The sequence below is a fragment of the Crocodylus siamensis genome, chromosome 6 (assembly GCF_052110815.1).
Source record: "Crocodylus siamensis isolate JL-2025a chromosome 6, ASM5211081v1, whole genome shotgun sequence".
Classification (NCBI taxonomy): domain Eukaryota; kingdom Metazoa; phylum Chordata; order Crocodylia; family Crocodylidae; genus Crocodylus; species Crocodylus siamensis.
The window spans coordinates 3,906,469-3,920,515 of record NC_143400.1 but is presented as its reverse complement, the minus strand read 5'-3'; the positions used below and the strand labels follow the sequence as shown (position 1 = coordinate 3,920,515).

At 65.2% G+C, this 14,047-nt stretch overlaps 2 protein-coding genes across 5 annotated transcripts in view; one reads left to right on the top strand and one right to left on the bottom strand.

The window, feature by feature from the left end:
• Nucleotides 1–14,047, top strand: part of PC (pyruvate carboxylase) — a 63,227-nt gene that overhangs the window by 46,087 nt on the left and 3,093 nt on the right. For all 4 annotated transcript variants that reach the window (XM_090054937.1, XM_090054936.1, XM_090054939.1 and 1 more), the window contains 9 exons: nt 700–882; nt 8,751–8,895; nt 9,851–9,940; nt 10,310–10,531; nt 11,406–11,562; nt 11,677–11,917; nt 12,177–12,426; nt 12,789–13,033; nt 13,466–13,645. In XM_090054937.1, the coding sequence (XP_089911063.1) occupies nt 700–882; nt 8,751–8,895; nt 9,851–9,940; nt 10,310–10,531; nt 11,406–11,562; nt 11,677–11,917; nt 12,177–12,426; nt 12,789–13,033; nt 13,466–13,645 (1,713 nt within the window). The remainder of the gene's footprint in view (nt 1–699; nt 883–8,750; nt 8,896–9,850; nt 9,941–10,309; nt 10,532–11,405; nt 11,563–11,676; nt 11,918–12,176; nt 12,427–12,788; nt 13,034–13,465; nt 13,646–14,047) is intronic.
• Nucleotides 2,265–7,758, bottom strand: LRFN4 (leucine rich repeat and fibronectin type III domain containing 4). Its single transcript, XM_090054994.1, has 3 exons — nt 7,252–7,758; nt 4,934–6,299; nt 2,265–3,731 (listed from the first exon to the last, which is right to left on the bottom strand). The coding sequence occupies exons 1-3, from the start codon at nt 7,277–7,279 to the stop codon at nt 3,116–3,118; spliced, it is 2,010 nt and encodes a 669-aa protein (XP_089911120.1). The 5' UTR covers nt 7,280–7,758; the 3' UTR covers nt 2,265–3,115.

The following is a 14,047-nucleotide window of genomic DNA, read 5'->3' as shown; positions in this document are numbered from 1 at the left end:
CATACTCACTGAGATTTCTCCCAGTCGTCTTAACCCCTCAGCTGCTCCCACTCTCTCCCCTGCTGGGAAAAGGCATTTGGGGGAGCCTGGACACCTGGGTTCTCCAGCCCTGGACGAAGAATCAGGGCTGGGGGAGTAGAGCGGAGGAGTCTAGGAGCCCAGATCTCTAGGAAGGGAGTTGGGGCTGGGGTGTTAGAGCCGGGACACCTGGGGTCTCAGGCTAAGGGGGGTTAATGGATGTCAGGAGGATGGGGGGGGCTGGCCAGGGCCTTGTGCCATTTCCGGAGGCCTTAATCAGGGTCTGGGGGGCAGGCCCTGCAGGGGAGGCTGGACACCTGGGCTCACTGTTCAGCAGCCTCTGGCCTGGGGGCCCCCAAGTGGGGGGAGTTGGGGCAGAAGGGATATCTGGATCCCAACAGGACACCTAGGTTCCCCCCATTTCTCAGCCTGGGGCTTGGGGGGACTTGGGACTGAGGTTGGACACATGGGTTCAGTGTTGCCAGGGGCAGGGCAATTCTGGGGGGACTAGTCCTTGGGTCCCAGCTGGACACCTAGGTTTGCCATGTCCCAGGCACCTGACCTGGCACACAGCCCCCTTCGATCCTGGTCTGGGGGGTCATTGATGGAAGGGGGGGCCCGGCTGGCTCTGCCCCATAATCCCATGACCTCACACCCTCCCTCTTTCCCCACCACCCCCAGGTGTTCCGCAGTGGTGAGGGCATGGGGATCCGCTTGGACAGCGCCTCAGCCTTCCAGGGCGCCGTGATCTCGCCCCACTACGATTCACTGCTGGTCAAGGTCATCGCCCACGGCAAGGACCACCCCACTGCTGCCTCCAAGCTCAGCCGGGCCCTGGCCGAGTTCCGCATCCGTGGTGTCAAGGTAGGGGGGATCCCATCTTATGGGGGGTCGATTCCGGGCACCTGCAAGCTCTGGTGGCTCCAGAAGGTCCTGCAAGGGGTGCTGGGGGCTTTGCCCCCAGTGATAGGGGTTGGTACCTGGCTTCCTCTGGTACTGGGAGATCTGGGCTGGACCCTTGCCCCCCCACCGTCCCCTTTCTCCTGTGAAGCCTGGGGCAGGCATCAGGTGGTCTGGTCAGGGCAGTGGGGGGTGCTGGCACTTCCCCCTTGGGTGCCAGCTTATAGCCCATGACAGACGGCTGGCTTTTCTGTCAGCCCCGATCCTGGCCAGGGGGGTCTGGATAGCGCCTGGTGCCCTCTGATCTTGATTGGGGGGGTGGGGGCTGGGCTGTACAGTGCCCAGCACCCCCCAGTCTCAGTCTGGGGAATCTGTACAGTGCCCTCCCCCATCTCAGTGATCCCCTGCATGTCAGGCATCCTGTGCCAGTCCAGGTGCCTGGGGCCTGCAGGCTGGGACCCCCACAGCTGGCTGGTCTCTGCCTTGGCTAGAGGTATCTCATGCATATTCAGGGTAAGGAAGGTGCTAGGGTCTGGGGTCCTTCAGGGAGAGTGATGAGGGCTGTTTTTGTTCTGTTGTGGCTTATCGGAGGGAGAGCGCCCAGGTGTCTGGGCTCCCAACTCCCCACCTCCTGCTCTCACCCTCATGCACTCACACCGCTTCCAAAGCTGGGGAGAACCCAGGTATCTGGGATCCCAGCACCTTCTGCTCAAGCACCCCAATCCCAGGTGGCCAGGCTCCCAGCTGCCCCTCCTCTAACCCCTCATGTCCCTTCTATCTGGGGAGACTGGTCCTTTCTGAGGCTGCTCACACTCTGGCAGGGCTGTTGGGGGTAGCCAGCAAAGGGTGCTCTGCCTAGTCTGGCCTTGAGGCCCCTGGGAAGCTCAGCCAGGTCAGGGAAGGGTCAGCGTGTGGATGGGAGACCTCATGCACTGATGCCTCAGTGTTGAGGGCACCATGCTGCACTGCCCATGGGTTTGGCCATGTGCAGAGTTGCAGCCGAGAACCCAGGCGTCCAGGCAAAACTCCCCATTCCCAGCACAGTCCTTTGGAGATGTGGCTGGCTCTGGTGAGAGGGGGGCCCTTTTGCTGGGGTGGGGCTTGCTGGTAGCTGAATGTAATAGATGCAGCCACCTTTGTGGTGGGGCAGGAGATGGAGCTACGAAGCTAGGCTGTGGGATGTGGCCACTTTTGGGGTGGGGCTTGGGGGACTGGGGGCTGCTGTGTGGCTGGCTCTGGGGGGAACGTGTTGGCAGCTGAGTAGAGCAGAGGCAGGGGCAACAGGGCCCCTGGCCTGGATGAGGCTAGCTCTGGGGAGGAGCAGAACAAAACCTCTTTCCGGCAGATGAGCTGGATTGTTTATTTTGGCAATTGATTTTTTTTTTTAAAAGAAAATCCACAAAAAGAAGAAAATTCCAGCCCACACCTCGCCCACCCCATCAGGGTCCTGGGTTGCATCTAACTGGCCTCCTGGGCAAAATCCAAAGCCCCATCGAGGGCTTGACTGTGCATGGGGGATGGGGGGTAGGTTAATACATCGTCATGGGGCTTGTGATGTCATCACTGTGTCAGAGCGAGGGGCAGCTGCATGTCAGACTGGGCAGTGCTGTGCCAGGACAGGTGCCCCCCCTGGGGTGAAGCCAACAGCACTGTATTGGAGCCACTGGTGTCACGTGGAAGCAGAGATCATGGCATTGCATCCACAGGCACTGCACTGGAATGGGTGTCACTGCCTTGGCTCCATTCGCACCACACTGGAGTAGGGATCACTACATCAGATGTGTGCACTGCACTGGATTGGCTTCACTGTATCAAATCCTCTGGCACTACGCTGGAGGGGGTATCACTGCATTGAAGCTGTGAGCACTGTAGTGGAGTCCCTGGCACAGCATCAGAGTGGGCATCACGGCATTGGATCCAATGGTACCACATGGGCACCGCACTGGAAGGGATATCATGGCACTGGGTGCACTGGCACCACATCAGAGTGGGTATCAGAGCGTGGGATCCACTGGATTGGATGTCACTGCATCAGATTCACAGTCAGGCTGGGGATCATCACAGCAACTAGAGCATCCTGGTACCATTGCCGTGGCAACAGAGGCAGCGTCATCTCGGGCAACCAACCCAGCTTCTCGCTACCAGGGGCCTGGCACTAGAAGTGGAGAGGAGGTCCATTGTCCATGGCCCCCGCCAGCTACACCACACTCTCCTCCAGCTCCTCCGCACCAGCCAGTCGCAGTGCAGCTTCGCCAGCTCCACCCGCCAGCATCCCATGCACCGATTGGCTGCGGTGGGCCCATAGGGCACCCAGCCGCTTGGCGTAGCCTGAGCATGCCCCCATGTCCAGTGAACAGCTCCGGCGGGCTGGGGCACGGTCCCCCGCTGCTCCCCTTGTTCCCTTTGCTCCTGGCCTCCCCTTGGCCCGCCTGGTGTGGGCACGGGACCCATGGGCAGCAGCTGGTGGTGGCGCCAGGGGGGCCCCATTGGTTTGGGAGTGGACGTCGGCTAGCTTGGGACTCTGGGCACCCGTGCAGCCCCGGGCGCGGACTGTGACGGCCACAGCAAAGATGAGCAGCGTGGCCACCAGGACGCCGCCCACTGCCACGGTGAGCGTGCCCCCCAGGACGTGGGCACGGAGGGCGTTGCATGGGGCTGCCGCCTCGCCTGTGGTGAAGTGGGTGCATCCCAGCCGGTGGGTGGAGGCCAGTGCTGTGGCAGTGTCGGGGGCCACGGCCAGCACGCACAGGTCGTAGGCAGCCCCTGGCACCAGGTGCTTTAGGAGGAAGTGGTGGCTGCTGCCCGGTAGGATCCTAGGAAGAGAAAGGAGGAGATGAGGGGTGAAGACAGAGCCAGGGAAGGGTCCTACCCCCCTCCGGATCAGGCCCAGATTGGGCCCTCCTGGTGAGGACAGGTCCGTGCCCCACCCCCAACCCTGTCAGCCAGTGCCCCCTGGATCGGGCCCGGATCCGGACTCCCTGGTGAGTCTGGACCCCAAGATGATCCCCCCACAGGATCAGGGCCCCCACCGAAGCAGCTCTATCCACAATGCCTGTATGGTTCCGCCATGCTTGCATGCCTTCTGGCCCCTTCCCCGTGGTCCTGTGGTTACCCACAATGCACTGCCTGTCAGCCAAGTATACCTATAATTCCATGCCTTCTGTCCATAGGCTGCCACCTCATGCATTGTGGGTAACTTGTACCAGGGGCATGCCCATATTCCCCTGCCCTCTGGTTACCCACAAGGTATGGTGCCCCAGCTAACTTCTCGTGCTGGGGGCCAGCTGGCCCACATACAGATGTACCCAGAATTCCTTGGGTTGGGCCCACAGGAACCAGTGATTTCCCCACAATGCCAGTCTGCCCATGTATTGGCATACCCATAATTCCCTACCCAACCTCCACTACAGAAATACCCACAATCCCATGTGTTCCAGGAGCATCTATATATGGGCATACCCATTATTGAATGTGCATCCTCCACTGCAGACAGCCAGAGCACAAGGCATTGTGGGGAACGCCCATATACAAACACACCCATCATTCTACATTCACTCTCCACCGTGGATGGTAACCCACAATGCCTTGCACTCCTACCATCTCCATACTTGTCCTTCCATACTGTGTCCACCACAAACTACCCACAATGCCTTGTGCTCTGGCTGTGTCCATAAAGACATACCCATCCTTCCATGTCCACCCCACACTGCAGACTACCCACAATGCCTTGCACTCTATCGCTGTACCAACCCTTCCTCGCAGATTACCCACAGTACCTTACGCTCCTGCTGTGTCCGTATAGGGCCATGCACGTCATTCCATGCCCAGGCTACCCACAATGCCTTGTGATCTGGCTGTGTCTATATATGGACATACCCATCATTCTGAGCCCACCCTCCACCCCAGGTTACCCCACAATGCCTTGTACTCCAGCGATGTCCATATAGGGGCATGCACGTCCTTCCATACACAGACTACTCGCAGCGTCTTGCCCCCCCCACGTGGTGCCCCCTACCTGTAGACCAGGACCTCGTCATCGGTGCAGTTGTACTGTAGCTGGTAGACCCAAGCGGCGGGTGCCATCTTGTCGGTCTCCCACTGCACCAGTGCCGAGTGGGCCGTCACCTCCGCCACCTCCACGGCCCGGCCCAGCTCCTCCTCCTCCTCCTCCTCCCCAGTGGCGTTGCCAGTCGCTTTGGCCGCCATGTCGGAGGGCCCTGGCAGCCCCACGGCCACCCCACCCCCATCGCCGTGGGGCAGCGGCAGCACACGGAGCTCCACACGGGCCGTGGCCTCGCCAGCCGCGTTGACCGCAATGCAAGTGTAGGCACCGGCGTCTCCCAGGGTGGCGGCTGCCAGCTCCAGCGTCCCGTTGGGGTAGGCCACGGCCCGCGAGGAGTTCGCCACCATGCGCTCACCTGGCGCCACCCAGTGCACCACCGGCTCGGGGTCCCCCAGTGCCCGGCACCGCAGGGCGGCACGCTGCCCCTCCAGCACCCGCAGGTGCCGCGTGTGGCGGGCCACGAGGGGTGGCTCACACACAAAGTCCTCCTCCGGCACGGCCCAGAAGTAGCGCCCGGCCACGCCTGGCGGTGCCGCGCACGTCTCCAGCTCGCCGGCATCCCGGCCCAGGCGTCGCAGCCACAGCAGCTCACAGTTACAGCGCAGAGGGTTGCCCCCGAAGCTGAGCGCCAGGATGGCGGGTGTCACGGCCAGTGCCGGCTCGGGGGCCAGCGTGGCCAGGCGGTTGGAGGTGAGGTCCAGGCGCGCCAGGCGGGCCAGCTCCGAGAAGACACCCGGCTCCACGGCCCCAATGAGGTTGTGCTCCAGCTGCAGCGTGTGCAGGTTGGCCATGCCGCGGATGCCCGCCCACGGCGCCTCCCGCAGGTTGTTGTAGCTCAGATCCAAGTCCTCCAGGCTCAGCTGGAAGTCGGCGAAGGCAGCGGGGGCCACGGCCACCAGCTGGTTGTTGTTCATGCTGAGGTGCTGCAGATTGAGGAGGCCACGCAGGGCGGCCGGCCCGATCTCCGCCAGCCGGTTGCCGTCCAGATGCAGCGCCCGCAGGCTCTCCAGGTCGCCAAAGGCCAGTGGGCGCAGGGTCTCCAGCCCATTGCGAGCCAGCGTCAGGTCCACGAGGCCCGACATGTTGGCGAAGTTGGGCGGCCCCACGGCCCGGATGAAGTTGTCAGCCAGGCGCAGCTCCACTGTGCGCCGGTCCACGTCCAGGGGCACGGCCAGGAGCCCGCGGCGGGCACACAGGGTGCTCAGCGACTCGGACAGGTTGTGGCAGACGCAGGGCACCGGGCATGGGGCTGCTGCCCGCAGCAGCGCACCCGCCGCCAGCGCCAGGCCCAGCACAGCCGCCACCACGGCTCGCCGGCCTGTGGGGGGCAGAAAGCAGGGTCAGGGCTGGTGTCACAAGCTCCACCCTATGCACTGGGGCACCCCCTTGCTAGCCCAAGCTATGCTTCCTGTGCCGCAGGCTCCGCCCCTCCTGTGCATCTAGCCCCACCTCTTTGCTATGTGGAGCTTGCCAGGCAGGTACTGTGGTTCTGCCTCGCTAGCCCAAGCCCAAGCCACCCCTTGCATCACAGGCTCCGCCCCCCGTATTTTCTAGCCCCATCCTTAGCTGCATGCAACCCCACATGAATTGTAGCCCCACCTTGGTAATCTAAGCCCCGCCCCTGGTTACAGGCTCCGCCTCTGCTGTTTATCTAGCTCTGCCTGCAACACTGCAGGCCCCGCCCCATGCACTATAGCTCCGCCTTTTCTAAGCTAATTCGGGTCACAGGTCCACCCACTCTGTATCTACCCCCGCCTCGCTGCAGTGTGCCAGCCACCCCCAGAAGTACTGGTCTAAGCCCCACCCCCTGCCTTCCAGGCTCCGCCCAGACATTGTAGCCCACCTTGCTCAGCCACGCCCACCTCGGTGGCTTGGCCCCCGCCTTTTCTCACTTGGCACCTCCCACACACCTATGCGCCACAAGCCACACCCCTTCCTCGCTGGCCCCGCCCACGCCGCTAGCCACGCCTCCTCTTCAGGCCGGGCCGGTGCCCTTCCTTGCCTTCTAGCCGCGCCCTTCGCCGCAGGCCCCGCCCCCGCCCGTCTAGGCGCGGGGGGGCTCCTGGGCTCTCTCCAGGCGGGGGTCCCGGCCCCCCCGCCGCGTCTCCTGCGCGATCGGAGCAGGAGCAGGGATGCGGGGGCGGGGGCGGGGCCCGGACGCGGCTCCCCTCCAGCCCGGGGGCCCTCGCTTCCTTCTGCTGGGGGGCTGCGGGCCCGGACGCCTGGCGTCGCCCCCGCCCCCCGCCCTCGCAGCACCGCCCGGCCCTTACCTGGCTCGGCGTCCAGGGGGGGCCGCATCCCCCCGGCCCGGCCCGGCCCGGCCCCCCCCGGGGCTCAGGCCCGAGCCCCCCGCGCCGCCGGGGGGCGGCGGCGCTGGGCCCGACCCGGGGGGGGCATGGGGGCGCCCCGGACGCCGGGGGTCTCCGCCGCCGCCGCGCGCCCGCGGCCCCTCAGTGCGGTCGCGGAGCGGGGGGGAGGAGATGAGCAGCCCCCTCCCCCCCGCGGGCTGCCCGGCCGCGGCGGTCTCGGCCGGCGCCCCGCTTCCCGCCCGGCTCCTCCTCGGGCGCTACCCGCGGGCCGGGCCCATCCCGGGCCTCCGCCCTTGCCGGACGCCTGGGGGCTCCCCCCGCCCGGGCCGGCGCCGCCGGGGGAGGGGAGCGCGGAGCCAGGCGTCCGAGGCGAGGCAGCAGCCGCCTCCCGCGGTCCCGAGCCGGGGAGCGAGCCCGGGCGTCCGAGCCTGGCTCCTCCCCCGCCCGGGCCCTGCCGGAGCGATGCGCCAGCTGGGGGAGGGGAGGGGCCTGGCGGCCCCGCCCCGCCCCGCCGGGGGGGCTGCGGGGAGGGGAGGGGGGCACCGGTCTCTCCCAGCTCCCCCCAGTAACCCACCAACTCCTCCCAGACAGATGTTGAGCTGGTGCGGGGTACGGGCACGCATGGCTGCAGCTGCAGGTGTGGGGCTAGAGCCGGTGGCCTGGGTCCCTCCAGCGCTGGGGGGCGGGGGGCCGGGGCTGCCTCTGACACCCGCCTGCCCGCCAGACCTGCCCTGCCCTGTGTGCGCGCAGGGGCGGGGGCGGGGGGGACACCTGGGGCTCTTGTACCCTGTGTCTGCGTCTCAGGTGGGCCCTAGGGGGCGGCACCCAGCCAGTGGGGAGGGGGCTGTGGATGGGAGCTCCCCCCATCTGAGCTGAGCCTCTGCCTGCCCAGGGCTTCCCGGCCTCTAATCCGTGCTGACACATCTGCCTGCGCCCAAGCCACAGCACGCAGGGGAGGGGGACCCAGGGCTCGGGGCTCCCAGCGCCCCTCTCTCAGCCCTAGCCCCACTCTCGCCCCAGAGCTGGAGGGGACCCAGGTGTCCGGGCCCAACCAGCCTGCTGTGACTCAGGGCGCTCGTGTCATGTCATAGATTTGTTCCCCCCAGGTATCTGGGGGGGTCTTCCTCCTACCCCCTCCCCAGAGATCCAGTCGGTGCCTTTGCCCTGGTGAACTCTGACCCCTGGGGCAGCTCCCTGCTGACACCGCGGGGGAGGGGGTGAGGAGGGGCAATTCCTGGGGCGAGAGGGGGGAGTTGTGTGTGAGAGCCGGACTCCTGGGTTCTGTGCGTGTCAGATACCTGGGTAGAGTGTGCATACTTGTGTCCCAGGTGACCGGCGTCGGTGTGCGCGCATGTGTCCTGCACAGCAGGGTTCAGTGTGTTCCTGTCCCAGACACACGGGTCCTGTGCGTGCGCGTCCTGGGTGCCCGCTCACTGCCTGACACCGCCTCTCCCCCGCAGACCAACATCCCCTTCCTGCAGAACGTGCTGAGCAACGGGCAGTTTCTGCGAGGCACGGTGGACACGCAGTTCATCGATGAGCACCCCGAGCTCTTCAACCTGCGCCCGGGCCAGAACCGCGCCCAGAAGCTGCTGCACTACCTGGGTGCGGCCCGCCGCGGGCGCTAATACAAGGCTATGTGGCCCAGGGGGATATGGCTCTTAGGGAGGTTGATATAAGGGTATAAGGCCCGATGGGGACTGATATAGATGTATGTGGCCTGGTGAGGGGGGCAACTTGCGCTGATCTGGGGGTATTGCCCTCAGGGGGGCTGATATAGGCACATAAGGCCCAATGGGGGCTGGTATAGATGTATATGGCCTGGTGTGGGGGGTGACCTGGGCTGAAATAGGGGTATGGCCCTCAGGGGGTGCTAATATAGGAATACAAGGTCTGACGGTATAGGGCCTTGAGGGAGTGATATAGGGTATATGGCCTGGGCGAAGGGGGGAGGGCTGATCTAGGAGGGTCTAACCCAGAGGGGTGCTGATACAGGGGGTTGTGGCCCTGGGCAGGGAGAGTCTTGGGCTGTTATAAGGGGATATTGTCTGGGGGGGCACTGCTATAAGGATATATGGCTGGGGGGTTGACATAGGGGGATGTAGCCTGGGGAGGTGGCTGCACTGATTCAGGGGAAATGGCCTCAGGGACTGGACTGGTATGGGGGGGATCCACCCTGGTGGGGGCTGGGTGTGGGAGGATGTGGCCCCGTGTGGGAGGCCTGGTATAGGGCCTGGGAGGGGAGCCCTGGGGTAAAACAGGAGGATACAACCCTGGTGGGGGCTGATAGAGGGGTACAGGACTCAGATGCAGCGGTGGGGCTGATATAGGGGCCTACAGGCTGGGGGAGGGGAACTGGGCTGATAAAGGAGGATATGGCCTGGGGGGGCTGGTCTAGGGGAATATAGCCACCCAGGGGGTGGGGGCTGGGCTAATACAGGGGGGTACAGCCCTGCGGGGAGGTCTCATAAGGCCTGTGGGGGGGGGTCGTGCCAGTCCAATATGGGACCCTAAGGCCCTGGGGAAGAGTCCCAGGATCCTGACTTGGTCCCCTCCCCAGGTCACGTGATGGTGAACGGCCCTACCACGCCCCTGCCCGTCAAAGCCCAGCCCTCCTCCGTGGACCCCGTGGAGCCCACTGTGCCCATGGGTGAGTGAGTGAGTCCCTGCAGTTGCCCAAATGCTTGGGGTCTCCCTGGCTGTGGGAGGGGGCTGGGGGTGAGAGTGGGAGGGCTTGGGGGCCGGACACCTGGGTTCTCTGGGAGGGGAGTGGGGCTGAGGGGTTAGAGCAGGGGGGCTGGGAGCCTGGATTTCTGGGTTCTCTGCCTCTGGGAGGGGGCAGGGCCTGGGGGGGCCCAAACTCCTGGGTTCTCTGGGAGGGCAGTGGAGCTGGGCTGTTAGAGCACGGGCGGCTGGGAGCCCGGCCTCCTGGGTTGTCTCTGGGTCCAGGAGTGGGGCAGGAGCTGGGAGGGCCCAAGCGGCAGGTCCCCGGCTCCCGCCGACCTGTCCCTGCCTGCAGGGCCGCCCCCTGCGGGGCTGCGGGACGTGCTGCTGCGCGAGGGCCCTGAGGGCTTTGCACGGGCAGTGCGGGAGCATCGGGGGCTGCTGCTCATGGATACGACCTTCCGCGACGCACATCAGTCGCTGCTGGCCACGCGCGTCCGCACCCACGACCTCAAGCGTGTTGCCCCCTTTGTGGCCCACAGCTTCAGCCGCCTATTCAGCATCGAGAACTGGGGTGGTGAGTGTGGCCCACCTCGTGCACACTCTGCGCATGGAGGACCCTGGCATCCGTGGTGCACGCACAGAAGACACAGGCATCTGTGTCCCACATGCACATGCACACACATGGGACCTGGGTGTCTGGGGGATGTGCATCTGCCTACACATGTGGCACCTGGGTGTACACACACACACACACACATGTCTGGGGTGCCCATATATGCACACACACGCACACATACATGGGGCCAGGCATTCAGGTCATGCATGTGTCCAGGGCACTCCACACACATGGGATCCAGGTATCTGGGGCACATGCATATGTCCTCACGTGCATCCAGGGCACCCACACATGCACACACATACAGATGCATACACGGGGCCCAGGCATCCAGGTCATGCACATGGGACCCAGGTGTCTGGAGCATCACCCACACCCCTGCACACACATGTGCATACCAACCAGGACCCAGGCATCTGGGGCACAGCCAGACACACACGCATGTAAACACATAGCCCAGGCACTTATGACATGTGAGCATACGCAAGGCGAACATGCTTGCCATCACCGGGGGGTGCCTGCCCAATCCAGGCCTGACCCAGGGACACTGACTGGGCCTGGACACCTGTGTTCTTTCCCTGGTGCTGGGGGGCTCCATGGGTGTTGGTGCTGGGGGGTAGGAGGTGGAGGGAACAGGCAGGTGAGGGGGAGCAGGTGCTGGGAGCCCAGATGCCTGGGTTCCTTCCAGCTCCGGGGGGGCAATGAGGGCTGGGCAGGGAAAGCAAGCGGCACCAGGCAATGGCATATGGGTGCGGCCAACCCAAGGGGTGGGGCGTGGTGGTGGGGCAGGGCGGGGCCCAGGGGGTCCCACTCACCTGTCCGTCTGCCCCAGGCGCCACCTTCGACGTGGCCATGCGCTTCCTGTACGAGTGCCCATGGCAGCGGCTGCAGGAGCTGCGGGAGCTGATCCCCAACATCCCCTTCCAGATGCTGCTGCGCGGCGCCAATGCCGTGGGCTACACCAACTACCCTGACAACGCTGTCTTCAGGTGGGGCAGGGCTGCCGGTTGGGAGTGAGGGGCACTGGCCGGGCTGCGGGGGCAGGGGTCAGGAGTGAGGGGCACTGGGAGGCAGTGGGCAGGGACTGAGTTCCCGGCCTGCAGGTTCTGCGAAGCAGCCAAAGAGAACGGCATGGACATCTTCCGCGTCTTTGACTCCCTCAACTACCTGCCCAATATGGTGCTGGGCATGGAGGCGGCCGGGCGCGCAGGCGGTGTCGTGGAAGCTGCGATCTCCTACACGGGCGATGTGGCTGATCCCTCTCGCACCAAGTACACGCTGGACTACTACCTGCAGCTGGCTGACCAGCTCGTCAAGGCTGGCACCCACATCCTCTGCATCAAGGTGCCCAGGGCAGGGGCTGTGGGTTTGGGGTGACGGGCATCAGCTGGCTTGGGGGAGCTCCAGCAGGGCTAGGTGGGGCAGTTCAGGAATGAGGGGCTGTGGTTCAGGAGTGAGGGGAACCACTGGGGGGGCTGGTGGGTCGGGAGTGAGGGGCACCACTGGGACTGTGGGTCAGGAGAAAGGGGCACTGCTGGGAGTTGCGAGGCAGGAGCGAGGGGCACCAGTGGAGCTGCCCACCAACTCCCCTTGTGCCCCCCAGGACATGGCGGGGCTGCTGAAGCCACAGGCCTCGGAGCTGCTGGTAGGGGCGCTGCGGGCACGGTTCCCGATGCTGCCGCTGCATGTGCACACCCATGACACATCAGGAGCGGGGGTGGCAGCGCTGCTGGCAGCTGCGAACGCCGGTGCCGACGTGGTGGACGTGGCTGTGGATGCCATGTCGGGGATGACGTCGCAGCCCAGCATGGGCGCCATGGTGGCCTGCACTCGTGGCACTGCCCTCGACACAGGTCAGTGGCACAGCGAGGCCTGGGCCCAGACTCCTGGGTTCCCTCCAGCTCTGGCAGGGACGGGGGCTGCGGGGTGGGAGCAGCAGGGCTGGGAGCCCGGAGCCCCTGACATCTAGGGTGTCTGGGATGGGAGCCTGGACACCTGGTTTCTCCCGGCGGGGCGGCTCTAGGGGTCCTGGTGCCTGTCACCTGGGCCTCCTCTCTAGGAAGCAGGCAGTCTGGGAGCTCAGAGCAGGGGGTTCGTAGCACCCGGACACTTGGGTTCCTGAGGCAGGGATGGAGTCTGGGTCACAGTATGGGGGCCCAGACATCTGGGTCCTCCTGGGGCGGGGTGCCCCATGCTGCCCCCCCACCCCATGCAGGGCTCCCGCTGGAGCGGGTGTTCGACTACAGCGAGTACTGGGAGGCGGCGCGCGGGCTGTACGCGCCCTTCGACTGCACGGCCACCATGAAGTCGGGCAACGCGGACGTGTACGAGAACGAGATCCCGGGTGGGCAGTACACCAACTTGCACTTCCAGGCCCACAGCATGGGGCTGGGCAACAAGTTCAAGCAGGTTAAGAAGGCCTACGTGGAAGCCAACCAGATCCTGGGTGACCTCATCAAGGTGGGTGGGGTCAGGGATGGGGGTGGGGACTGGGGGCAGGGCCCAGGGTTTGGAGTCAAGGAGGGGGCAGGGTCTGAGGGTGTGGGGCGGGACCTGAGATTTGGAGTCGGGGTGGAGCCTGAGGCTGGGGGGCAGGGCCTGAGGGTGAGGCGGGGCTAGGAGCCTCAGGGGGGGTGAGGCTTGAGCTGGGGGTGGGGCAGGGGCTGGGACCTCAGCTGGAGCTGTAGGGGGCAGCGGGACCCATCTGGGCCAGGTAGAAGAGCAGGAGGGTGGGAGCCGGATGCCTGCGTCCCCTGGCACCTGGACACCTGGGTTCTCCCAGCTTGGGGGGGCAGGGGGTGGGCACAAGCTGGGACCTGATCCAAGGCTGGGGACCCCTGGGGTGGGTGTGGCCTGCCCCACCCCTCCCCTTATGTGCCCCTGCCCCCGCAGGTGACGCCGTCGTCGAAGATCGTGGGGGACCTGGCACAGTTCATGGTGCAGAACGGGCTGTCGCGGGCCGACGTGGAGGCGCAGGCTGAGGACCTGTCCTTCCCTCGCTCCGTGGTCGAGTTCCTGCAGGGCCACATTGGCATCCCCCACGGCGGCTTCCCCGAGCCCTTCCGCTCCAAGGTGCCACCATGGGGGGCTGGGTGGGGCCCCGGTAGTGGAGGCGGAGCCATACAAGGTTCCTGGCAAGGGGGGGTGGGGCTACAGGGAGACCATAGTGACAGAGGTGGGACCTTATGGGGTCCTTGACAATGGGGGCACAGCTCCATTGGGCTCCTAGCAACAGGGGTGTTGGCATGGGGGTCTGTAGCAACAGGATGGAGACATATGGGGTCCTTGGCAATAGGGGTGGGGCTATATGGGGCCCCTAGCAACAGGGGTGGAGCTACTCGGGGTCCTGGCAATGGGGACAGGGTGATAGGAGCCCCTTAGCAACAGGGGGTGGAGCCACAGAATGTCTCTGGAAGCAGAGGTAGGGCTATAGGCCTAGGCAGTGGGGGCGGGGCCAAGCGGCCGCTAGCAACA

Bases quoted from the DNA above. Each gene is read 5' to 3' on its own strand.
- LRFN4 (XM_090054994.1), bottom strand. From the start codon at position 7,279: ATGCGGCCCCCCCTGGACGCCGAGCCAG. The intron at 6,300-7,251 runs GTAAGGGCCGGG...TGCCCCCCACAG, and splicing joins CCCCCTGGACGCCGAGCCAG to GCCGGCGAGCCGTGGTGGCG. The intron at 3,732-4,933 runs GTAGGGGGCACC...TTCTCTTCCTAG, and splicing joins GACGAGGTCCTGGTCTACAG to GATCCTACCGGGCAGCAGCC.